Source organism: Mustela erminea, chromosome 10 (genome assembly GCF_009829155.1).
Source record: "Mustela erminea isolate mMusErm1 chromosome 10, mMusErm1.Pri, whole genome shotgun sequence".
NCBI lineage: Eukaryota > Metazoa > Chordata > Mammalia > Carnivora > Mustelidae > Mustela > Mustela erminea.
The window spans coordinates 31,182,974-31,207,404 of record NC_045623.1 but is presented as its reverse complement, the minus strand read 5'-3'; the positions used below and the strand labels follow the sequence as shown (position 1 = coordinate 31,207,404).

The 24,431-nt window shown below is 37.8% G+C and overlaps 2 protein-coding genes and 2 non-coding genes across 6 annotated transcripts in view; 3 read left to right on the top strand and 1 right to left on the bottom strand.

Moving 5' to 3' along the window:
- Positions 1-322: 322 nt before the first annotated feature.
- On the top strand, positions 323-9,773 carry RPL5 (ribosomal protein L5). 3 transcript variants are annotated; one of them, XM_032360690.1, is made up of 8 exons: positions 323-438; positions 1,459-1,528; positions 1,610-1,725; positions 2,870-3,004; positions 4,495-4,697; positions 6,015-6,192; positions 9,066-9,151; positions 9,604-9,773. In XM_032360690.1, the coding sequence occupies exons 1-8, from the start codon at positions 436-438 to the stop codon at positions 9,701-9,703; spliced, it is 891 nt and encodes a 296-aa protein (XP_032216581.1). In that variant the 5' UTR covers positions 323-435; the 3' UTR covers positions 9,704-9,773. The 3 variants fall into 3 exon arrangements, with proteins under 3 accessions (XP_032216581.1, XP_032216580.1, XP_032216583.1); XM_032360689.1 differs by having other exon boundaries at positions 325-438; positions 9,063-9,151; XM_032360692.1 differs by lacking the exons at positions 9,066-9,151; positions 9,604-9,773 and adding an exon at positions 7,844-8,151 and having other exon boundaries at positions 325-438.
- On the top strand, positions 5,846-5,941 carry LOC116568377. Its single transcript, XR_004276586.1, has one exon. It is a non-coding gene; the product is annotated as a small nucleolar RNA SNORD21 (small nucleolar RNA).
- LOC116568381 lies at positions 9,246-9,382 on the top strand. The gene has a single exon (XR_004276589.1). It is a non-coding gene; the product is annotated as a small nucleolar RNA SNORA66 (small nucleolar RNA).
- A 223-nt stretch (positions 9,774-9,996) lies between the features above and the next one.
- The window catches only part of DIPK1A (divergent protein kinase domain 1A), a 124,940-nt gene continuing 110,505 nt past the window's right edge, over positions 9,997-24,431 (bottom strand). The window contains exons 3-5 of the mRNA XM_032360688.1: positions 17,877-17,984; positions 13,079-13,255; positions 9,997-12,020 (exon numbers count right to left, since the gene is read on the bottom strand). Coding sequence (XP_032216579.1) covers positions 11,208-12,020; positions 13,079-13,255; positions 17,877-17,984 — 1,098 coding nt within the window. The 3' untranslated portion in view covers positions 9,997-11,207. The remainder of the gene's footprint in view (positions 12,021-13,078; positions 13,256-17,876; positions 17,985-24,431) is intronic.

Genomic DNA, 24,431 nt, shown 5'->3' with positions numbered 1-24,431 from the left:
GTACCCTGGAGGGGTCCAAAGTGCTTCACAGCAAATATATTCTATTTAGTTTTAAGTATTTTTTCCTATTTACAAAAATCATATATGTTTGTTACGAAGCAACTTATTAGCACAGGAAACCGAAAACCTCTTATAATCCTCCCGGGTACTGTTTACCGCCCATCCCTGTGGGGATTACCAGCCCGGAGTTTTGGGGACTCAGTGGCACTCAAGTTCTGTTACCGCCTGGCGAAGTCCGGCATCGGTCCTCCCGCCAGCAGGGGACAGTGCAACGCACGCCTTGAACTGGCGCGCTCTCTCTTCCACACGTCGCTCGCGTGATCGTCAGTGCTACATACTGCGCCTGCGCATGAGCCGAGGCCTTTTCCCCCAGCCGAGTGTTGCTGGGCTTGCTGGTCTGTGGCGAGCCGCGGACGCCGGTCTCTGATCCGCAGGATGGTAAGTCGATACTGGGGAGTCTGGGCTACGTCTGCATGCGGGTGCTTTGTCCTTTTCCAAACGCCAGCGTAGGTTCCGTCTCGCACGGTGCAGGGGATGGATGGCGTTGGATTGAGGGTTCTGCTGTGGTAGGGTTGCCGCTCCCAGCGTGGCCTTAATGGCTGCCGCCGGCCGCGCAAACTTTGGGGGAGGGGTTGACAGAGAAGATCAGGAGCTAGGGCGGCGGATTGAGGAGGGGGGATGAATTAAGTTGACAAGTTTAGGGGAAGATGCCGGCTTGTCCGACCTGGCACCGGCAGTGGGGAGGATTGCATGCAGTTGGTCTCACACTGGGGGTGGGGTGGGGGGAGGAGATGCCTGAGTGGAGATGGGCTGCGGCTCTCCGGACTCATCCACCGCTGACTTGTTTCCATGGTTTTTTTCGGGAGAGTGTGGGGTTGGTGGATCTTTCAAAAGTGGCTTTTAAACCTAGCAGTCAGCCTGGAGGCTGTGGCTTTTCTGGGGCCCCAGAAGGGAACTCATTTAGTTGGTATGTGCTTCCTATCTCCTGTCTCCTATCTCTTTCTCTAGACTGTTGCACCAGTTTTTAAGGATTTTTGGGATGGGGTGTGTTGCTTTGATAGGTGGGAAACAATGCTGATTTAATCGGAAGTAATTGCCAAATATGCTCTTGACCAGATGAGTTTCGTGGCAAGTGGTTTAGGCTTTGGAAAAACGTGCGTGAACAGTAGGAGGGAAATTGGAGGTTAGGTTTCCAAACTGGGACACAGAGTGTTCAGAACAGACTGACGTTAGGAGAGGTTGATTGCTATCTAGACCAGCACTTTGGAAAAGTGACTGATGAGAAGTAGAAAAGGTGATTCTTGACCCCGTGTGTTTTGAGAAACTGGACTTCACAAAAGTGACAGCTGAATGGGTTCACTTTTGAAGCTGAAGTGTTATTTTGTTATGCAGTTAACTCAGATGTCAAAAATATAAACAATTTATCAAAGTTTTAATAACATTCTTTTTTTCTTAAAGGGGTTTGTGAAAGTTGTCAAGAATAAGGCTTACTTCAAGAGATACCAAGTGAAATTTAGAAGACGTCGAGGTATGGTCACTTACTCATGTTCACAATTTTAGAAGAATCTGCAGTGGAATAGACTTTTCTTAAGTTACTTTTTTCTTTCAGAGGGTAAAACTGATTATTATGCCAGGAAACGCTTGGTAATTCAAGATAAAAATAAGTACAACACACCTAAATACAGGATGATAGTTCGTGTAACCAACAGAGATATCATCTGTCAGGTAAGTAGTATTCTAAATTCAAGCAATGAGTGGTAACCTCACCTCTTTAACTCACTGCTGGAGAAGTTGTACTTAAGCAAAACATGTATGGATTAAAAGGTCCCCCTAGTGCCTGGCATTCTAAAAACATTGAGTAGTACTTTTCCTTTTAGTAGGTCTGAAGTTGGAGCTTGAGTGGGGAGGGTGGTACTTGAAAATACTCTACTGAAAATCAGCCATGTAGGACAATCCTGACCAAAGTAGTTTAATCTTGTTTTCTAATTGGCAGAAAGAGGATTAGAGAAATCTAGGCTACTATGCTATTTTATAGGGGTAAGAGGATAAATTTGAGGCCAAGTAGAAGGTTCTTGCACATTGCAGTTCCAGTAGAATAACAGAAATTGTCACGGACTAAATTCCTGACCTGCTGTACATAGCCTTATGTGCCATATAACCACTCCTTATTGAAGAGGTAGGTAGTTGTGAAGTTTTAATTAGGCTTTTAAGGTTGTTTTTATCCCTGCTTCTCTTTGAAATAGGTTTTGATAAATAGGTATGAAGGTTTCTCCCACATAAAAGACCTCTACAAAGTGGCAGTTATCTCCTAGAAATGAATTTTCTGGGCTTTTACAACTAGAGGAAATTTTTACAGTTAAGACTTTTTGAGTCTTTGCAGGGGGCAGGCACACCTATTTTCTGGGCAGACTAATTTTTTGGTTGTGAAGACAATGTGTTCCTTCATACCTGAGTTCAGATAAGTAAACAGTGTCAGAAACATTGGACTTCGATATGCGTAGTTCAGAAGATACTTGAAATAATCCGATTTCTTTCTGACTTTTCACTGTGCCTCTTTGATTCATTGGCTGATGCAGCTAAGAGTCTGTTTTCAGTAGTATTAGGAACAATAGTCCCTAACTTACTCAAAGGCATTTCAATGTTTACAGTCTATATGGTAATTTTAGCTCTGTTTTGCGATATTATGACATACATTTACAGAAGTAGTTGACCAAGCCATAAACTCTTTGAGTGGGTTTAATAAAAACAGATTCTAAGTGTTGCAGATTTGTTTCCCACTTTTTTTTAAGTCCTTTGAAAAAGAAGGCACCTAGAATAAGTAAGCAGACAGTTGAAAGCACGGGTGACTAACCTGTTGTTTCTCTTACAGATTGCTTATGCCCGCATAGAAGGAGATATGATAGTTTGTGCAGCTTATGCTCATGAACTCCCAAAGTATGGTGTGAAAGTTGGCCTGACAAATTATGCTGCAGCATATTGTACCGGCCTGCTGCTGGCCCGCAGGGTATGTAGAAGATATCTTTAAGTAGTATATTTTGGACCTAGCTCATTGTTTGGAGTTGTCTGCAAGGTAGATGTTGATACATGAGGAAGATACCCTCAGCTCTGGCTTCTGAGGAGTGTCTGCTGTTGAGCTGTTGCTTGTGGGGTCATCAGGAAGGATAGCTTTATAAATACAGAATTTGAGACAGCAGTGCATTTTCTAATACTCTGGGGAGGTAATTTTTCTGGTTTTTGTTTGTTTGTTTGTTTGTTTTTTGCATTGTTGAGTAGGTCTAGATCAGTGTGAATCTAAACCAAAGAATGATAGCCACCAGCCACATGTGGGTGTTGAACACATGAAATGCAGCTAATGCTACTGAGGAACTGAATTTTTACCTTAATTTGAATAGCCATTTCTGGCTAGTTAGTGGATACCTTGACTTTGCAGACCTTTGCCACTTAGAATAGATCTTCTATCAATCAGTGTACATTTAAAATGCAGACTTTACACCCTTGGAATCTGTATTTTAATAGGATGTCCAGTTTATTTATATACATGTTAAAGTTTGAGAAACAATGTCTTAAATTTGGGTTGGGGGTTAGCCATGGGTAATGGATTTGGTTTTAACTATCTTTGCCTCTGGGTGGCAGCATTTCCTATAATATGCAGGAAGATGGAAATGTGATTTTGTCTTATTTTTGTTTTCTCAAGTTACTGATCTTGTTTTGCATTGGAATTGTTAAGCATGCATCATTGTTAGGGACTATATCTTCATTGATTGTAAACAAGTTTGGGTAATAGTGGGGAACAATGTCATACATGAGAGGAACATTGTATGTAAGTCACACTGGTGAAACAGCTAAATGTACTGGCAGAAGATTCACCCTTATTAACATTAATGTAGTTGGAGAGTAGAGCCATAAAAGATGTTCTCTTATGCCCAGATGCTTCTAAGATTTTAATCAAATTAATCAAATTACATGTAACATTTAATACTTGGTTCTTGAGTTACTGTAGCCAAATAGGACTGAGGAAATATGGAAAATAAATTTCTTGAATAGATATGGTTACATCTTAATTGATTAATGCATAAATAAGTATGGACATGTAGGAAAGATACAGAAGCTATAAGACAAAGGGGTGGTGAAATTGAATATTTGAAGATTGTTTTGTAGCATCTTAGTATTTAAAAGTAAATTAGTACAGAGGGTTAAGTGAATTTTGAAGGAAAATTTTTCTAGGTGTCAGGTCATTAAAGTTGTGGCTTTTTTTTAAAGATTTTATTTATTATTAGAGAGGGAACACAGGCAGGGGGAGTGGGAGAGGGAGAAGCAAAGCAGGTGCCCTGCTAAGCAGGCATCCTGATGCATGGCTTGATCCCAGGACTCTGGGATCATGACCTGAGCTGAAGGCAGATGCTCAACGACTGAGCCACCTATGTGCCCCTAAAGTTGTGACTTGATAATGTTAGAATTATTTGAATATATTTAGACTGGCTTTTTTGTTAATAGCTCCTTAATAGGTTTGGCATGGACAAGATCTATGAAGGCCAAGTGGAAGTGACTGGAGATGAGTACAATGTGGAAAGCATTGATGGTCAACCTGGTGCCTTCACCTGCTATTTGGATGCAGGGCTTGCCAGAACTACTACTGGAAATAAAGTTTTTGGGGCCCTCAAGGGAGCAGTGGATGGAGGCTTGTCTATCCCTCACAGGTAATAGAGTATTCAAGGCTTCATTGTTTGGACTGCCAGTATTTCCATTTCTTACTGGTTAGACTTTGGAGATTACTGGATGAATCAATTAAATTAGTACGTAGCTATCCTTGTGTACCTTGTGTACCTGCTATGTCCTAGTACCCTACAAAAGGAACCTGGCAGGGCAGGATGGAATTGTAATGTGTTTTATAAATAAGATTGAGGTTCAGAGATAAAGGATTTGTTCAAAGTTTTGGAGCCAGTAGTGGGAAAGCAGGGATTGAAACAACTAGCTTTTGTGTTGTAGCTTAGTTTTGGTTAGAAATGAGCACCTCAAGTCCACTCCCCTCCCAGTGTATTTTCTTCTCTTTTCTTTTCTTTTTTTTTTTTTTTTAAGATTTTTAAAATTTATTTGACAGATCACAAGTAAGCAGAGAGAGAGGAGGAAGCAGGCTCCCTGCTGAGCAGAGAGCCCAATGTGGGGCTCGATCCCAGGATCCTGGGATCATGACCTGAGCTGAAGGCAGAGGCTTTAACCCACTGAGCCACCCACGCACCCCCCCCCCCCCCCCCCCCCGCCAGTGTGTTTTCTTTTCATTCAGAATGAAAGTTGGTTTACTCATTTATGGGAACTCTCAGCTCTAGAAAAAAAGTTTGAGAAAAGGCTTATGACAGCTCTCAGCTGGAAACAAGATTATAGACCATTCTCAGAAGTTTAGTAGGTTTGAATTTGTTAAGTCCTAGGTTTTGAGTTAATGGTTTTTGTTCTTGTTGAGTAGATGCATCTTTAAAAATGATTAATTAGCTTCTTAGGGATATTTTAGAGGTTGGTGAATCCTTAACAAAAATATTAGGTTTTGGGGTTGGGGAGGGTAACCTTTAAAATGTAACCTAACTGGAACTTCTGTAATGGTGGAGTGTATTTTTTTGAGGCCTGCAGGTCTCTTGCAAGACACCTGTCAGATGTGGTCTTCAAAAAATCACTTATTCCCATATGCCCTGAGGCAGCACTGAGAAATTCTAGGATTTGGAGGGAGCAGTTTTGAAACCCTTTCTTGTGTTTATAAGGAGAACTCGTTTTAGTGGTGGGAACTTGGTACATTTCATGGCTTTAAGTGTACTTGTAGCATGATTTTCTCTTCTATCCTGGAATTCAGAGATAAGCTGCTGAATGATGATATCCCACTAACTGAGCAGTCAGTAGTTGGTCCTTTGGTTGCATATGATGCAATTAATTGTTTCAAGACGGGACTGATGGCAGCTACTGAAATGAATTCCGGTTAGTGAACTGATTTTAATCCTTATGATACTAAAATATGAAAAATTTTATTTTAGTACCAAACGATTCCCTGGTTATGATTCAGAAAGCAAGGAATTCAATGCAGAAGTACATCGAAAGCACATCATGGGTCAGAATGTTGCAGATTATATGCGTTACCTAATGGAAGAAGACGAAGATGCATACAAGAAACAATTCTCTCAATACATAAAGAACAACGTAACTCCAGACATGGTAAAAATTTTAACTAAAAATGCTTGTATTAGTTAATTTATAGGTTTTTTTTTTTTTTTAAGACTTGACAGATTACAAGTAGGCAGAGGGGCACACGGTGGGGTGGGAGGAGCAGGCTTCCTGCTGAGCAGAGCTCTTAGTACGGGCTCTATCCCAAGACCATGACCTGAGCCGAAAGCAGAAACCTAACCCACTGAGCCACCCAGGCTGCCCCAATTTATAGGTTTACTACTAGATTTTGGTGGGTTTATTAGTAGTTTTATTTCGGGTTAATCGTTAAAAGTTGAACATGAGTATGTTAATATGTATAAATAAACAGTTTTTAAAATGGAATGAGATGAACTTGGGATATTGAGTGAGGGTAAGTTAAAAGTCAGATAGGGTAATTATAAAGAACTAGACTTACCAACATGCTTTTAGGAATTTCTTAGGTATTGAAGGCTTCAAGGATCTAAATATGAAGCCTTTGGTGGCTTTTACATATTTGACTGTTCTAAATCTGTAGACTTAATTCCTGTGGTCATAGTTAGAATCCTCTGTCCTGTCTGATAAAAGATTCTAGTTAACTAAACTCATTTTGAAGCCATGTGGAAGAAAGGTTCTTTTTAGCAAATAAGTTCTATGTTACGGAATTTCTGAATGTCTCAGCGTGGATGTGGGGAGTTGTACAGATTAGATCACTAGTTCTCCTTGATGTTGCAAATGTGAGTTTAATGTTGGAAATTTTATCAGCCTAAAGTTGTATCTTTAAGACTGACTATTGGGGCGCCTGGGTGGCTCAGTGGGTTAAGCCGCTGCCTTCAGCTTGGGTCATGATCTCGGGGTCCTGGGATCGAGTCCCGCATCGGGCTCTCTGCTCAGCGGGGAGCCTGCTTCCCTCTCTCTCTGCCTGCCTCTCCATCTACTTGTGATTTCTCTCTGTCAAATAAATACATAAAAATCTTTAAAAAAAAAGAAAAAAAAGACTATTAACGCACCGTAGTCATGGAAGATAGGCATAGAACACAAAAATAGCATTGATTTTTATAAAACTTGTACACAACTATGGAGTTGTAAATAAAGTAATAGTTACCTATTAAATGACTGTTATGTTAGTGTACAGTTTCTATTTTCACACTGCTTTGGTTATGAAAAAAAATTTTTTTGAGTGAGTGAGTGCATAGTGGGGGAGGGGCAGAAGGCATCCAGCATGGGTTGGGGGGGCTCAGTCTCAGGACCCTGGGATCATGACTGAGCCAGAATCAGAGTTGGATGCTTAACTGAGCCATCCAGGCACCCTGTGAAAATTGTTTTTAAAAAGAGTTGTAATTGGAAAAGATCCCTTTCTGTTACTTGTATGCTTAGCACAGTCTAGGGCTAATAAACACATAACTTGAGTTTTTTTGAGCTAAGAAAGGGTAGGATGCCATTAGTTTATATTAGTAAATGCAAGTGCACGTTAGTTTTCAGAAACCCATACTTATATATTATTTAATTACCCTTGTTCACTCTGGTAAATAGGACTTTTACTTGTGATTATAATTCTACCTGGCCTGCATAATTTTTCTTCCTAAGACATCTCTTGCTCTGGTAATGTTAAACTTGTTCAAAAACTTCAAAATCTCAAGCTTCAAAATCTCACATGCTTTCCTATATATTTGATATATTTCAGCTGGACCACTCTTAGGCTGATGTACTTTCCCTGGCTAGCTCATCAGTTTGATCTTTGGAGGCCTCTTATGCATGCCTACTAAACTCCTCTGCTGACATCTGACATGTCTCCAAGAGGAAAGTGGTCTTTACTTAAAACTCAGTGCTGTTGTCTACATACATGGTTGTGAATCCTGTTTGTCTCTTAGGAAGGAATGGACCGAGTTGCTTAGATTTATTAAATGACTACATTTGACATCATCAAATGGATTCGTTAAATACAGTGGAAAGCCATAATAGAGTGCAGAAGTAGAGAAATTAATTTTCAGGAGGGATTTAGGTCTCATGCAGTGTTTGCATTATTTTCATTTGCTAAGTTTTACACAGATGCATGTAGTAATCACATTTTCTTTATGTGGAAGGAGTGATTTTAGAGTTGGATTACTTTATTCTTTAGGGGCATGTAATTGCTACTAGATTGGGATAGCGAATGTTCAGGTATTTTATAGCTGCTTCATGACTTGATCTTCCATAGAATCAATAGTCCTTATTTAGAGGTGGTACTTGAAATAATTCAGAGAATTTCAGCATTGGTTTTTGATGAGTTTTAGAACAAAATTCTCTTTAAGATCTAATTGGATGGTGTTTGGGGGTTTTCTGGTGCAGTTCAAATCTTCTGTTTCCACAGACACCTAGTAGCAGTAGATACAAGAGGTCCCTGGTATGCAGTGCTGGGAGTAGCATTGGAAGACCTGTCAGATACTGATGGAAAATACAAATCTGGGAAATATTGGAGAACAAAAATGAATTTATAACAATTCTTTGTACTCTTCCCTGTATACTCTTCCTCTTACCATATTAAGTACTTTGTTTTGGCACAAATCCTCACTTGAATAAAAGAATTTAGGTCAGATAATACTTAAATGAACATAAATGTTTTTACAGAAACCCATTTGCTCTCAACTTGAGTGACTCAAAGTATAGCTGAATTCATCAGAAATACATGCAAATTTTTGAGTGTGAGTTTTGTGAATAGTGTCAGTTCACATTGCCAATGGTAATTTCTTAAGAAAATGTGGGTTACATGTAGAATTTAAAGAGCTACCAGGGTTGGCCTAGTTCCTTTTGACAGTCTGGTTTAGGGATAAAAATAGAACAAGTAGTAGAATGCAGTGCACATTATATGACTGTTTAGGGCATGTGAAGTGAAACCAAGTACTGTTTGCTTTGCTTTCTTTCAGATGGAGGAGATGTATAAGAAAGCTCATGCTGCTATACGAGAGAACCCAGTCTATGAGAAGAAGCCTAAGAAAGAAGTTAAAAAGAAGAGGTATGCATCTTACTGTTGTCTTTTCAAGAGAAAGAGGTTAAAAGGAGTTCCTTACCTTGTTTCTTCTTATTCACACTCTCATTGAAGTTGTGCAGTGCAAACTCGATCACTAGCTCTGCATGATGTTGCAGAAGTGAGGGGAACCAGGTTTGCTAAAGCAATTGTGGTGATAGAACTTTATTAGCCTCAGAAGGTACTTACTGAGCTGACCTGTTCTATCCCAGTACAGTATAACTACCAATTACTGCATTTAAACATTTATTGTTTGTTTGTTTTTTACCAGTTACTCCATCTTTAAAGTTAGATTAAGATCATAAATAAGTATGTGTATTAGAACTTGGATTGTTTGACCTGATCACAGTCTTTTTCAATCAGAGTTAACTATTTTCTATCCTCTATAGCGGTGATACTTAAAAATTACATTTATCTCTTTATTTTACTTTGTTTTGTAGGTGGAATCGTCCCAAAATGTCTCTTGCCCAAAAGAAGGATCGGGTAGCTCAGAAGAAAGCAAGCTTCCTTCGAGCTCAGGAGCGGGCTGCTGAGAGCTAATAAACCAAACCACAATTTTCCATTAAGATTTTTCAGATAAAGGCAGTAATAAACTTATTCATCAAGCAGCTATCTGTGTTAAACTCTTATTAATGAAACTGTAGGAAATAACCTGAAATACAAAAGGAGAGGAGTTAGGTTTTTTTTTTTTCTTTGAAAAACAAGTATGACTTCACATACTGACTCAGAGTTCACACCTGCTTCTCAGGCTTGTTTTCCCTGACAGGAGTTATCCCTCTGGTTGTATGATATGCAGCCCTCCCGAAACAGTCTGGCAAGCAAGAGACCAACTGTGCACTAGGAAATGTTTCTTCCATTCATTTATTGTAACCAGATGGCTGGTGGGAAGGAAAAGTACCTTCAGAGTAAACAATTTTAAAATAAGCAAAACTGGTGCTAATCAATGGCTTTAATTTTTGAGAGAGAGCTGTTTCAGTGAAGTTCACATAACTGTAACATTCACTTCAATCAGGTGAAACTTTCGAGCAGAATATATTGGGTCTTCAAAAGAGGTGTTCTAGGTTATGGAGATGTTGAAAGGTACATGCCAGATCTTAACAAAAATAACATTAAAGGGCAAATAATAACTTGCATATCAAGTTTACATGAAACAAATTTACATGCCTCTTAAGAAATAGCCCTTTGGCCAACAGGAAATACTGTTCAAAAATGGAATTGTTACTAGAAAGTTCCATAATTTCAGAATCTGGCTCCTAATGTCCCACTTCTCCATAGCTCAAATTCAGATAAATGGATCTGGATTGGGTTGATGGCCTTAAGAATCTCAGTTTTGAAGGACAGAGCTCATGGACACTAAGAAGGACCCATCAAATCTAGGATGATGAAAGTTCATCCAGTTTCAGCCTCTAAAATTTGCAATTACATATTGCCAAGTATTGCCATGTTTTGATGAATTTTTAATTTTAAGAGGCTAATGATCATTCTGAAGCCATTTAACATTTGATGTCTAAATGTTTAAGTCTATAAATACAACAAACCATGCTATTAACCCAACATCTGTTTACAAGTGAGTAATTTTACCTGCTTTACAGTCTTAATTTCTGTTAATGTGCAAACTTTACCATGCTAAGACTTCAGTAAATATGTATAATTTTTTTTTTTTTTTTTTTTTTAAACAGCAGCTTCAATGCAAACAATAATTCCAGCAATGGTATTTTGGCTAACAAATCTACAAAATACTCTCACTGTTTATGGAATGAGGATTTCACAGCATTATTTTAGGTCATTAGTCAAAATAGTTACACAGTGAAGGTACTGGAAAATCTACCAGGGCTTCCAACAGCAGAAATGAAATCTTTGGACCTGTTCATCCTATACCTCCTGCCATTACTTCAGCAATCAACATCTATCTCAAGATGATGACTCTTAAAACCAGGGGGAAGGGGGTTGTGTAACTGGCAAGGATTTGAATCAGAAGCCATCTTTTTTTAAATGCTCAAAATTTTTCCTTACAGTTCTTCCATAATCACAATGTCCAAATGAATTAAGAGTCATTTGTATAGGAAATTTTCTTCCACAATAATGTTTTTAGGTTATTTAGTATCAAAGAATGTTCCATTTCCATTTGATTTGCTGTGACTTTGAGAGCAATACAAGAATAAAGTTGCTTTTCCAGTTCCTCACGAATTTCACTTGGAGCACCACGCAGTAGGTAGTCTTTGAGTAACTGACAGGCTTTTGCTAAATTGGGTTGTATCACTTCCGAAGTACACTTCATTGTACTCTGATCACAGCTAGTTCGACAATCAGTGCCATAAACACAGTCCAAATCAGACTCACAGTGACGATCCTTTATAATTTCTTTCAGGTTTGTCTCTGGCACAATTTTTCTCATGTCTACCATTTTCAAATCATACTTATCGTTATATCCTAGGTTTTTGGCACTAATATCACACATTAGGAAATTTCCATAGGGGCCGTGGAAAACATCTTCCACAAATTCTAGGAGTCCTATGGCTATTTTAGCCTTTCTAGGCCATGATGGTGTGAACAGCTGATCCATGCTTCTTCTGAACCCAGATGGAATAAAAAGTTCAATGACCCATGGAAGGCTTATTCCATAAAGAGAGGTATATTCAACACTTTCCATCACATAGAGATCACCACAGAATCCCATTAATTTGGGGGTATGTTCTTTATCTTGAAGTATCACCATGAGAAGAAATTCATTTAGTTGAAGTAGTGCCCATGCTGACTTTGCTTCTCCCAAGGAAACCTGGCCATCTTTGTCTCCATCAGCCACCGTCAAGATGAGATTAACCAGTTCAGAGAGATTTCCTTGGTCACCCAACTTTGCCTAAAACGGTAAGAATTTAGCCAAATATAGGTTTGAAAAATTACTCATATGTAATATACATACTAACTTTATGGGGATTACCATGCTAAGTAATAATCTTGTTACTGAGTCTCCATAAAGGAACTTAATACATCTCCAAATATTTATGATGCTTACTGAGTTAATTAGAAGTATGTTTTATATAATTGTAAAACCGACTTAAGTATATTTAAGAAATGGGTCACCCTAGCTCCTATAGCTCCCTGGGCCCTGTTGATACCCAACACACAAATTATTCTGTCTTATTCATACATTTACTTGCAAAATTGCCGTGTAATGTGCTGATGTCTGAAGTTATAATAAGGGTCAAACAGGAGAAAATTATTTTCTCCTGTTTTGTAGTCAATACATTAACAACTGTTTTCTTCAAATTGTATTGTTCCAATGGTGGTTAAAAAATACGTCCCTGTGAAGTTTCTTAAGATAAAATAGTACGAAAATGTAAATTTAAAAGTAAGATTTTGAGTGAAAATATGACACCAATAAAAAGATTCTTGGGGCGCCTGGGTGGCTCAGTAGGTTAAGCCTCTGCCTTCAGCTCAGGTCATGATCTCACATGGGGCTCTCTGCTCGCCTGCTTCCACACACCACCCCCTCCGCCTGCCTCTCTGCCTACTTGTGATCTGTCAAATAAATAATAAAATCTTTAAAAAAAAAGATTGTTTCCAATATTATAAATTTTTTCTTTAATATACTTAATCTTTGTATGAATATTTCTTTAAATTTTTAAAAAATAATTTTCAGTCAGGACATGTATACTAATTTTAGGCCTTCCCTACAAACTATACAGCTGCTCATCTACTTAATTCCCCTTTCATATCTGGACATTTTTAGCTAGCATAAATAATGTTAATGTAAGCATCCTCCTCAGATTTTGTTTGAATTTTTCCCTCAAGATGGAGTCCCGGGTATAAGTTAAAGAACAGCAACATTTTTATGGCTTAGGATGAGGTCTTGCTAACTCTTTCAGAAGAATGTACCACTTCACACTAGCAACATGTGAATAGATATATACTTACTTTAAAGAGACTGTAGACCATTTCTTTGAATTTCTGTACAGTAGTTCCCCTAGTTGGCTTATCAAATAGCACTATTTCTTTCCTTGGTTCCAATTCAGTCCCAAAATCAAGATGAAGTGCTTGTTCCATTTGACATTTTACAACACCTGGCAGATTACCCCAAATCCCTAAATACATCTACGTGAAAAAAGAATGACAAATTAGTCCTTTGGCTGAGCAGAAAACTTTACCATGTATTTTTAGTGTTTTCTGCCTCTTACAAAAACACACAAACAAGTAACAAAACATTGAGATTTAGCTTTTTTCTGTAAACTTTTAAATTATAAAAGTAATTCATGCCTAAATAAACATATTTTTGACCAAGATCAATTTTACTTTTTCCAATTTTTTTATTATAAAATATTAAAAACATAGAATTTCCCATCTTAACCATTTTTAGAGTACACCTCAATGGTATTACATTTACAATGTTGTGCAGCCATCACCACTATCCTTTTGTAGCACTCTTCATCTTGTAAAATTGAGATTCTATACCTATTAAATAATAACTCCCTGTTCCCCACCCCCGGCATCACCATTTTACTCTCTATCTTTATAATTTTGACTTCTCTAAGCATCTCATATAAATGGAACCATACAAAATTTGTCGTTTTGTGATTGACTTATTTCACTTAACATTATGTTCTCAAGATACATACAGTTGCATGTGTCAGAATTTTCTCCTTTTTAAAGCTGAATAATAGTCCATTGTATGGATATACCACATTTTGCATTTCTATTCATCTGCTAATGGACCCTTGGATGCTTCCATGTTTTAGCTATTGTGAATAATGCTGACCTGAACTTGGGTGTAAGAATATCTTTTGGAGACTCTGCTTTCAATTTTTTTAGATATGTGCCCAGAAGTAAAATTGCTGGATCATAAGAACAATATATTTTTAATATTTTGAGGAACTGTTTTTTTCAGTGGCTTTGCTGTTTTACATTCTCACCAACAGTGCAAAAGGGTTCCAATTTCTCTCCATCCTTGTCAACACTTGTTAATTTCCATTTTTTGACAGTAGCCAGCCTAACGTGTATGAAATGGTATTTCACTGTGGTTTTGATTTGTATTTCCCTAATGATCAAGTGATGCTGAGCATCTTTTCATATACTTATTGGCCATTTGTGTATCTTTTTCTAAGAAATGCCTATTTAAGTACTTTGCACATTTTAAAATCTGGTAGTTTTCTTGTTGAGTTATAAGAGTTCTCTCTCTCTTTTTTTTCTTAGTAAACTCTACACATATTGGGGCACAAATTCATGACCCTGTGATCAAGAGTTTACCAAATGAGCCAGCCAGGTGCCCCAGGAGTTTGCTATATATTCTAGATATATTTTTTAAAGATTTTATTTATTTATTTGACAGAAAGAGATCACAAGTAGGCAGAGAGGCAAGCAGAGAGAGAGGGGGAAGCAGGCTCCCTGCTGAGCAGAAAGCCTGATGCAGGCTCTATCCAGGCTCTATCCCAGGACCCCGAGACCATGACCTGAGCAGAAGGCAGAGGATTAACCCACTGAGCCACCCAGACACCCCTATATATTCTAGATATTAATCTCTATTGGATATATGATTTGCAAATATTTTCTCTCATTCTGTAGATTGGATATTCTTTTGATGTACAAAATTTTAAAATTTTCATGAAGTACAATTTGTCTCTTCTTCTTTTGTTGCTTCTGCCTTTGGGATCAGAGCCAAGAAATCCTTGCTAAATCCAATGTCATGAAGATTTTACCCTATATTTTTTCTAAGAGTTTTATGCTTTTAGTTCTTACATTTAAGTCTTTGATCTGTTTTGACTTGATTTTTACATGTAGTATTAGGTAAGGGTCCCACTTTGTTCTTTTGCATGTGGATATCCAGTTTTCCCAGCATGGTCTGTTGAAAAGACAGCCCTTGGGGCACCTGGGTGGTTCAGTGGGTTAAGCCTCTGCCTTCGGCTCAGGTCATGATCTCAGGGTCCTGGGATTGAGCCCTGAATCAGGCTCTCTGTTTGGCAGGGAGCCTGCTTCCCCCCCCTCTCTCTGCCTGCTTGTGATCTCTCTCTCTCTCTGTCAAATAAATAAATAACATCTTAAAAAAAAAAAAAAAAAAGACAGTCCTTTCTCTATCGAATGGTCTTAGCACTCTTGTCAAAAATCATTTGACCAGGAGCACCTGGGTGACTCAGCGGGTTAAGCCTCTGCCTTCGGCTCAGGTCACGATCTCAGGGGTCCTGGAATTAAGCCCCGCATCGGACTCTCTGCTTGGCAGGGAGCCTGCTTCATCTCTCTCTCTGCCTGGCTCTCAGCCTACTTGTGATCTCTCTCTCTCTCTGTTGAATAAATAAAATCTTAAAAAAAAAAAAAAATCTTTTGACCAAATACATGAGAGCTTATTTCTGGGTTCTCTATTCTATTGATCTGTATGTCTGTCTTCATTCTAGTACATACTGTTTTGATTACTGTAGCTTTGTAGTAAGTTCTGAAATCAGGAAGTCTGAGTCCTCCAGCTCTATAGTACTTTTTCATGACTGTTTTGCTATTTGGTGTCCTTTGAGATTCTATTTTGGGCAGGTTTTTCTATTTCTGCAAAAGATATCCTCAGAATTTTGAGAAGGATTTCACTGAATCTGTAGATCAATTTGGGTGGTATTAACATTTAACAATACTAAGTCTTCCAATCCATGAACATGGGATATGTCTCCATTTGTTTATAGCTTTAATTTCTTTCAGCAATGCTTTGAAGTCTTCATTGTACAAGTCCTTCACCTTCATTGTACACTTTCATTGTACAAGTCCTTCCCCCGGTTAATTCCTAAGTACTTTACTCTTTTTGATACTACGTAAATGGAATGGTTTTCTTTATTTCTTTTTTTTTCTTAGATTGTATGTAGGTATGTATGTGAGACACAGAGAGAGAGCACAAGCAGGGAAGGGAGGGAGAAGCAGGCTCCCCAAGAGCAGGGAACCCAATGCAGGGTTTGATGCCAGGAACCCTGTGACCAAGATCTGAGCTGAAGGCAGATGCTTAATGGACTGAGCCTCCCAGATGCCCCGGAATGGTTTTCCTAATTTTCTTTGTGGAATGTTCATTGTTACTATACAGAGATACAACTGATTTTTGTGTGTTGACTTTGTTTCCAGCTACTTTGCTGAATTCATTTATTAGCTGTAAGAACTTTTCCCTACATAGATAAAAGGTTTTTCTACCCTCCATAAAATGTTTTTCTACCTCCCATGGTCTACATAAAAGATCATGTCATCTTCAAACAGATATAATTTTATTTTTTCCTTTCTAATTTGGGTGCCTTTTTCTTGTCTTTCTCTTTCTTGTCTAACTGATTTGGCTAGAACGTCTAGTATTATGTTGAATACAAGTGGCAAAAGTGGGCATCTTTGCCTTGTTCCTGATTTTAGAGGAAAAGCTTTCAGATTTTCACAACTGAATATGGTATTAGCTATGGGTTTTTCATATGTATATTTTATTATGTTGAGGCATTTGCCTTCTATTCCTATTTGTTGAGTGTTTTTATCGTAGGAGTGTACTGAATTTTGTAAATACTTTTCCTGCTTCAACTGAGATGATCCTGTGGATTTTTCCCCTTTCATCCATTGATCTAGTGTATTAAATTGACTTTTGTATGTTGAACCATCCCAGCATTCTAGTAATAAATCCCATTTGGCTGTGGTATATGATCTTTTTAATATGCTCAATTTGGTTTGGTAGTATTTTGTTGAATATTTTGCATTAATGTACACAAAGTCTATCGATTTCTTTCCTTGTTCAAGTGTCTTTAGCTGGGTTTGGTATCACGGTAATGCTGGCCTCACAGAATGAGTCAGGAAGTATTCCCTCCTTTTCAGTTTTTGGAAAGGGTTGAGAAGGACTTAAATGTTTGGTAGAATTCACCACTGAAGGCAACAGGCTCACAGCTTGTCTTGTTGGGAGACTCTTGATTACTGATTTAATCTCCTTACTAGTGATAGATCTATTCAGATTTTCTATTTCTTGCTAAGTTTTCTGTTTCTAGAATTTGTCCATTTTGTCTAGGTTACCTAACTTGTTGGTGTACAGTTGTTTATAATACTCTCATGTAATCCTTTTTATTTCTGTAGAGTCAGTAGTAATGTCCCCTCTTCATTCCTGATTTTAATAATTTGAGCCTTCTCTCTTTTTCTTCAACCATCTAGCTAAAGGTTTGTCAATTTTGTTGGTCTTTCCCAAGAACCAGCTTTTGGTTTCATTGATTTTTCTCTATTGTTTTTCTATTCTCCATTTTATTTATCTCTGCTGTAAACTGTATTATTTATTTCCTTCTGCTAGATTTGGGTTTAGTTTGTTCCTTTTCAAGTTCCTTAAATTGTAAAGTCAGCTTGTTGATTTGAGATCTTTCTTGTTTCTTAATTAAGCATTTATAGCTACAAATACATTTTTTAAGTCACATTACACAGAAAGATGAAAGGCAAAACTCTTCTGTTTCCATTTCCCTAATACCATACCCTAGAATTAGTCACTATTAATTAATATAAGATCCACGAGGTAAGTAATCTTATCTATCTTAATCATCACTGAATTCCTAATAACTAAACAGTGTCTGGAATATACTGGGAATAAGGGATTAATAATAAACATCTGTTGGATGAGTGAATCAAAGCATACAAAATTGAAGTATATAAAATTTCTTAACACTCTGGTTCAAGAATTCTAAAAATACTTCATTTAAGGTAAAATTAGAGTGCACTATCATTCTGGAATGCTTATTTGTAATGTCCATACCTGATTGTTGGGCTTGGTGGATAAGCATTTCCCAAAGTAAAGAGTTTCTGTAACACAAAGGCTATTACATGCGGGCCCATCAATAACTCCAGTCTTGTACTTGTCACACTAAGAACCAGGAAACAAAAAAGTAGTTAATAGAAAAATGTTTTAAAAAGAAACAATAAACAATGTAAGGAGATATCTGTATTCTTTAAGATGAAGTTCTATGATGAAAAGAACTCAGGCTCTGGATTTGGACAGACCTGAATTTGAATCCAAGCTCTGTCCTTACCAGCTATATGATGATGAAAGACCTTGCTGGGACTAGGGTGTGCACAGAATTTGAAAGCTATTTTTCCCACTTAAGATGGTCTGAGATGGTATGATACCTGGTCTCCCTAAGATTAGAGGCACTCTTTTAAAAAGTGGCTGTGGTTTTAAGATAAAAAATTAAAGTTTAAAAACCAAAAATAGGGGCATTTGAGTTGCTCGGTTGGTTAAGCCACTACCTTTGGCTCAGGTCATGATCCCAGAGTCCTGGGATTGAGTCCCATATCAGGCTACCCCTGCTCTGCAAAGACCCTGCTTCTCCCTCTCCCTCTGCCTGCCACTCTGCTCACTTGTGCTCTCTATCTCTCTGTCAAATAAATAAATAAAATCTTTTTTAAAACCCCTAAAATATTGGGGTGCCTGGGTGGCTCAGTCAGTTAAGCGTCTGCCTTTGACCCAGGTCATGATTCCAGGGCTCTGGGATTGAGCCCCACGGCAGACCCCTTGCTCAGCAGGGAGTCTGCTTCTTCCTCTCCCTTTGCCCTTCCCCCTCCACTCATGGTATCTCTCACTTTCTCTCTCTCAAATAAATAAAATCTTTTAAAAAGTTCCCAAAATATTTACAAATAACAAAATGAAATTATCTCTGTCATCTGGTCATCCTTGAGATCACCGAAAAACAAGAAAATAAGAAAAATGAACACAAACTCCATCTTTGATAAGGTACCAAGTTAACCCTAAGACACAATTAGTGAGGATGGCCTACAAAGTTGAGTGAAAATCACACCCGAGTCCAGAGTATGTTGAGATTAAGTACCTGCTGTGACTTTAGTTTTCAATGTTGGCACAGCACTAAAGAGGTAGTACACCTGAGGAGAACCATCACCTGATTTACATTGAAAGTTTAAGGGGCACAAGCTGTGGGAACTTTCAAGGACTCTGGCATCCCGAAGTAGCAGGACAAGGCAGTGCTGAATGATAAATTCCTTAAAAATGTTATCTATGATGGGATTGGGAGGGAGACAAACCATAAGTGACTCTTAATCTCACAAAACAAACTGAGGGTTGCTGGGGGGAGGGGGATTGGGAGAAGGGGGAGTGGGGTTATGGACACTGGGGAGGGTATGTGCTATGGTGAGTGCTGTGAAGTGTGTAAACCTGGTGATTCACAGACCTGTACCCCTGGGGATAAAAATATATGTTTATAAAAAATAAAAAATTATTAAAAAAAAATGTTATCTATGTTGGAGGCAGTCTGTTAATGAAACAGGTTGAGGGAGAATATAATATGAACATCTGCTGGGGAGATAATACTGGCTAAGCATGATTTGTGTGTGTATTTTTGTCTCTAGTTTCTCCTCTTTTCTCTTTCTCACACACGACACACATACCCACACACTCGGCCATAGCAGCCTCACTATTAGCACAATTCACTGCTCCAGTTGCTTCCTGCAAATAGCTGGTCGAGAAAGAACACTTTTCATTCGATAATGAGTAATAACCAAAGGAAAATAAGATCTATACAGCAAGTATACAAGAAAAAGGAGGAAAGGAAATGAAAAGTTAATGTTATAAAGAGACATTTTCCAGAAAAATGTTGCCATGAAGCAGACGAAACATAATGCGCTGAATTCAAAGGACTTAATGAAACAGCTTAAAAAACAAGACCTCAAAGCAAAAGAATTGATGCTGAGACATCAGAAGGAAATGTAAAATAAGCTAGCAGAAAGGAAGAAAAAGAGAAAAATCCTAGAAATTAAAACCACATTATAAGTGGGGGCAGGGGAAGAAGGCAGATAAAGATGACAGCAGACTTAAAACAGGGCTAGTTTAAGAAAAATGAGAAAATGGCAAAAGTTAAAAAGAACTAAAAATAATTTGAGGCAAAATTATAGACACAGAAGACATGATATCTAGCATGTCTACATGAAGGAGAATAGAACAAGTGAAAGTGAAAAAATATTCAAAGTATAATTCAAGGTAACTTCATGTAAGTGAAAAGACACTTTGTAAATTGAAAGGACACAATGTGTCCCATGAAAACATATAGAATGACCCTTGTGACCTATCCCATTGAATTTTACTAGACTTCAAAAATAAATAATCTTTCCAGCATTCAGGCAAAAAGATCAAGGCACCTTAAAAGGGAAATAAATCAGATTGACCTCAGATTTCTCCACAGCCACATCAATGGTAGATAATGGTGCAATGCCAGCAAAGTCTTTAAGAAAGGAAGTGTGACTTGTCTGGATCCTAATTTGTTAATTTTTAAAGGGGATATGGATAATACTTGACTTATATCATAATTATGAAGGGGCCCAGGTTGGGCAGAGAGCTTTCCTTAAAAATAAATAAATAAATAAATAAATAATAAAATTATAGCATTAATATGAGGTAAAATGATATAATAATGAGTACAGATCACCTGTGATTTTAATGAGTGCTCAACAGTAGTACTATTATTTTACATAGCTAAACTTGTTTCAAGTAAAAGGCATCAAATGTTTTTGAACATATAAGGATTAGAAAATAGAACTCCATTACTGTCTCTTAAAGAACTACCAGAGAATGGATTTTAGGTAACCAGCAGATGAACAAGAGAACCTGAATGTGGAAGCCCCCTGAAATGTAGGATTGGGATGAAAACAACCCTGGGGATCTACTTCATAATAATTAATAAAATATCTGATAATCACCAGATGCTTATTATAGGTCAGGCACTGTTCTAGTGCTATAATTTCATTATCATGAAAACAAACCTGTGAGGTAGAACCTATTGTTATATACATTGTAAAAACAAGGAAACAATTATCTATTAAGTAACTTGCTTAAGGTCACACACCTAAAAAATGATAAAGCCAAGATTTCAACCTAGGCAGTCTGGTTCCGGGGCTCATTCTCATAATAACTATTGTATATTGTTGAGAATGTTGATATTATTTTTTTAAAAGATTTCGTCAGAGAGAGAGAAACAGAGAGAGAAGCACAAGCAGGGGGAGCAGCAGGTAGGAGGAGAAGCAGGCTCCCTGCTGAGCAGGAAGCTCGATGTGGGGCTCCATCCCAGGACCCTGAGATCACGACCTAAGCTGAAGGCAGACACTTAATGGACCGAGCCACCCAGGTATCCCAGAATGTTAATATTATAAACTACACCAGTAAAAGTAGTAAAATTAACAAAAACCAAGAAGAGAAGATGTAAAAAGATGAAAGTTGCCAAAAGGATTGATTTCTTTATCTTTAATATTCAAGGTCAAAAGATAATACGCCTTATAAATCAAATAACAGAGACAGAAGTATATTCAAAAGTATACCAATGATCACTAGAAGAACAAATAATAATAATGTATTGATTAAAATTAGGTGGAGCAGGGGCGCCTGGGTGGCTCAGTGGGTTAAGCCGCTGCCTTCGGCTCAGGTCATGATCTCAGGGTCCTGGGATCGAGTCCCGCATCGGGCTCTCTGCTCGGCAGGGAGCCTGCTTCCCTCTCTCTCTCTCTCTGCCTGCCTCTCCATCTACTTGTGATTTCTCTCTATCAAATAAATAAATAAATAAATCTTTTAAAATAAATAAATAAATAAAATAAAATTAGGTGGAGCAAAGGAGATGAGAAAGGAATTATAATTTTGTCACTTCTTATAATAAGTCGATTTAAGACGTACAGGATAAAGTACATTTTTTAAAACCACAGCATAAAAAGCTAAACACTAGAAGAGCTAAATACAGAATACAAACCTTCCTGATTACCAGAAGGAACATGCATAAAATAAGGAAATACACACTATCCAGAGAAAGATACAAAACAAATGAATCTTTTTATTTTTTTTTTTAAGATTTTGTTTATTTATTTGAGAGAGAGACACAGCAGGAGAGGGAACATAAGCAGGGGGAACAGGAGAGGGAGAAGCAGGCTTCCTCCGCAGGGAGCCTGATGTGGGTCTCAATCCCAGGACCCTAGGATCATGACCTGAGCAGAAGGCAGATGCTTAACTACTGAGCCACCCAGGTGCCCAAACCAAATGAATCCTTAAAAATGGAAAGTAGGTCATAAAATGTGCTCTAGAACTAAGTTATATCTATAAATGTCAGTGGGATAAGCTCATCTACTGAAAGAAAAATATCCTCAAAAAACAGAGTCAAAAAAGTTGAAAAAAAAAAAAAGGACAGTACAGGTATATCAAACAAATGCAAGGAAAATACAATTAAATGACAATCTTACATCAGAAGAGGTTGAAGTCAGAGGTGGAGAAAGCATTAAATAAGGTTTTTAAAAAAGCCCTCCTTATAATGTTAAAACATACAATCCACAACAAAGATATTACATTCATGAGTTTCTATAAAGCAAATAAAATAGAATTAAAATTTATTAAGCAAAATCTATAAGAAATAGAAGAAATAAACAGAAAGGCATTAGAATAGGAGACCCTAGTTCACTTTTCTTAGTCCATGACAGATCAAAAAGTCTATGAAAAAAAGGATGTAGAAGAACTACAAAACCTGACTAATTGGGTAGATTTATATGCCTTGACAATAGACTTTTCAAATGTCCATGGAACACTTTACAAAATTAGACCAAAGCCTTAATACATTACCACTTAGTAGAAATGGCAGAAACAGTATTCTCCAAACACAATATGATAAAATTTGAGGGGCGCCTGGGTGGCTCAGTAGGTTAAGCCTCTGCCTTCAGCTCAGGTCATGATCTCAGGGTCCTGGGATGGAGCCCTGCATTGGGCTCTGCTCAGCAAGGAGCCTGCTTCCTCCTCTCTCTCTGCCTGCCTCTCTGCCTACTTGTGATCTCTGTGTCAAATAAATAAATAAAATCTTAAAAAAAAAAACCAATATGATAAAACTTGGAATTAACAAAACATCTATCGATACATATTAAATGGTCTTTTAATTCTTGAAAGTCAAAGAGAAAGTCCAAATTGAAATGTTAGTATCTAGGAAATAACAATAACAGAAACTGAAAATAAGATTAATGATAAAATCAAAGAACTGCTTAAAGAAAACTATTTCAATTATGTTCATAAACAGCAAAGAACAAAACAAATGAATTAAAAATTCAAGAAATTAGAAAAAAATTAATCCAAAGAAAGCAGAAAGAAGGAATTAACCAATATGAAATAATAATACAAGGTTATGGTATGTTCCTGTAGTTGCAAGAATTCCTCTGACCTTCATCTCCCAATCTTTGCTTTAGATCTCTTGCTCTTTTGGTTTTTGCAATTACCTTTTGATGGTTCTTCTCCAGAATTCTCCTTTTCTGTTTGGTTCCCTCAGTCTGATGACATAATGCTGCTTACAGATCAGTCTTGCCCAGCTCTGGTTCTTGGGATTGTGCAACCTATTAGAGGGCCAACATTGGGCTTCTCTTATATGAGACAGGGATTGTGGATAATTTCTTAAGCCCTTCATCTTGCAGGCTTAAGGTTTTCATTGATGCCAAGGAAATGGCCAAAACACAGTCGAGTCTGTTAAGTACTCAATTCTTGAAAGGGCCTCCTACCAACACTTTCTACATTTTGCTGTGAGGATGAAGATAGCTTTAGTAGAGATGGAGAACCCTGCCCATCTGAAGAAGTAAGTGCCAACACCCAGAAGTTGGGTTCAGCTGTCACTACCAGAGAAGTTCCTGGGTAAGCTGTGACCATGCCTGCTTTCTCCTGCAGACCTGGCTGTAACCAAGAACATGAGGTTTCATTTTCACAGGAGGAACAGAGCAATCTAGTTCTCAGACTCAAGTTTGGGGGGGACCACATGGGAGATACTCAATACTTTCTTTCCCAGGTCAACCTCTGATTTTTAGGGAAAGCAGAACCATCCATTTGGTATCTCTGCTTGTAACAGATGGCCAGCAATTTCACTGACATATGTCTTCAGTGAGGCAAAGGTCGGGGGAGTTGCAAGGCCTGACTCAGGAGCTGGCATGAAACCTCCTTCAGCTACAGGTTAGAGTTTCTAGTGAATTTAGATCACATAGACCACATCCTCTGGCCACAAAGATATAAGAAATCAACAAAAAAATAATGTAAACATAAATACAGACATGTTCAGAAATTAAAAAGTGCATTCCTAAGTATTTTGTGGATTAAAGGGGAAATCAAAATGGAATATACATATTAACACTTGTGAGATGCAGCTAAAGCAGTTCTTAGAGGGAAATTTACAGCTTCAAATGCAATGATGAAAAAACAACTGACTGAATATAAATAGTAAGGACTCAACTAAAGAGTCTTAAAAAGATCCTAAGAGTAACAGAGTAAACCTCCAAAAGAAGTAGAAGGAAAAAAAAGCAGAAATAA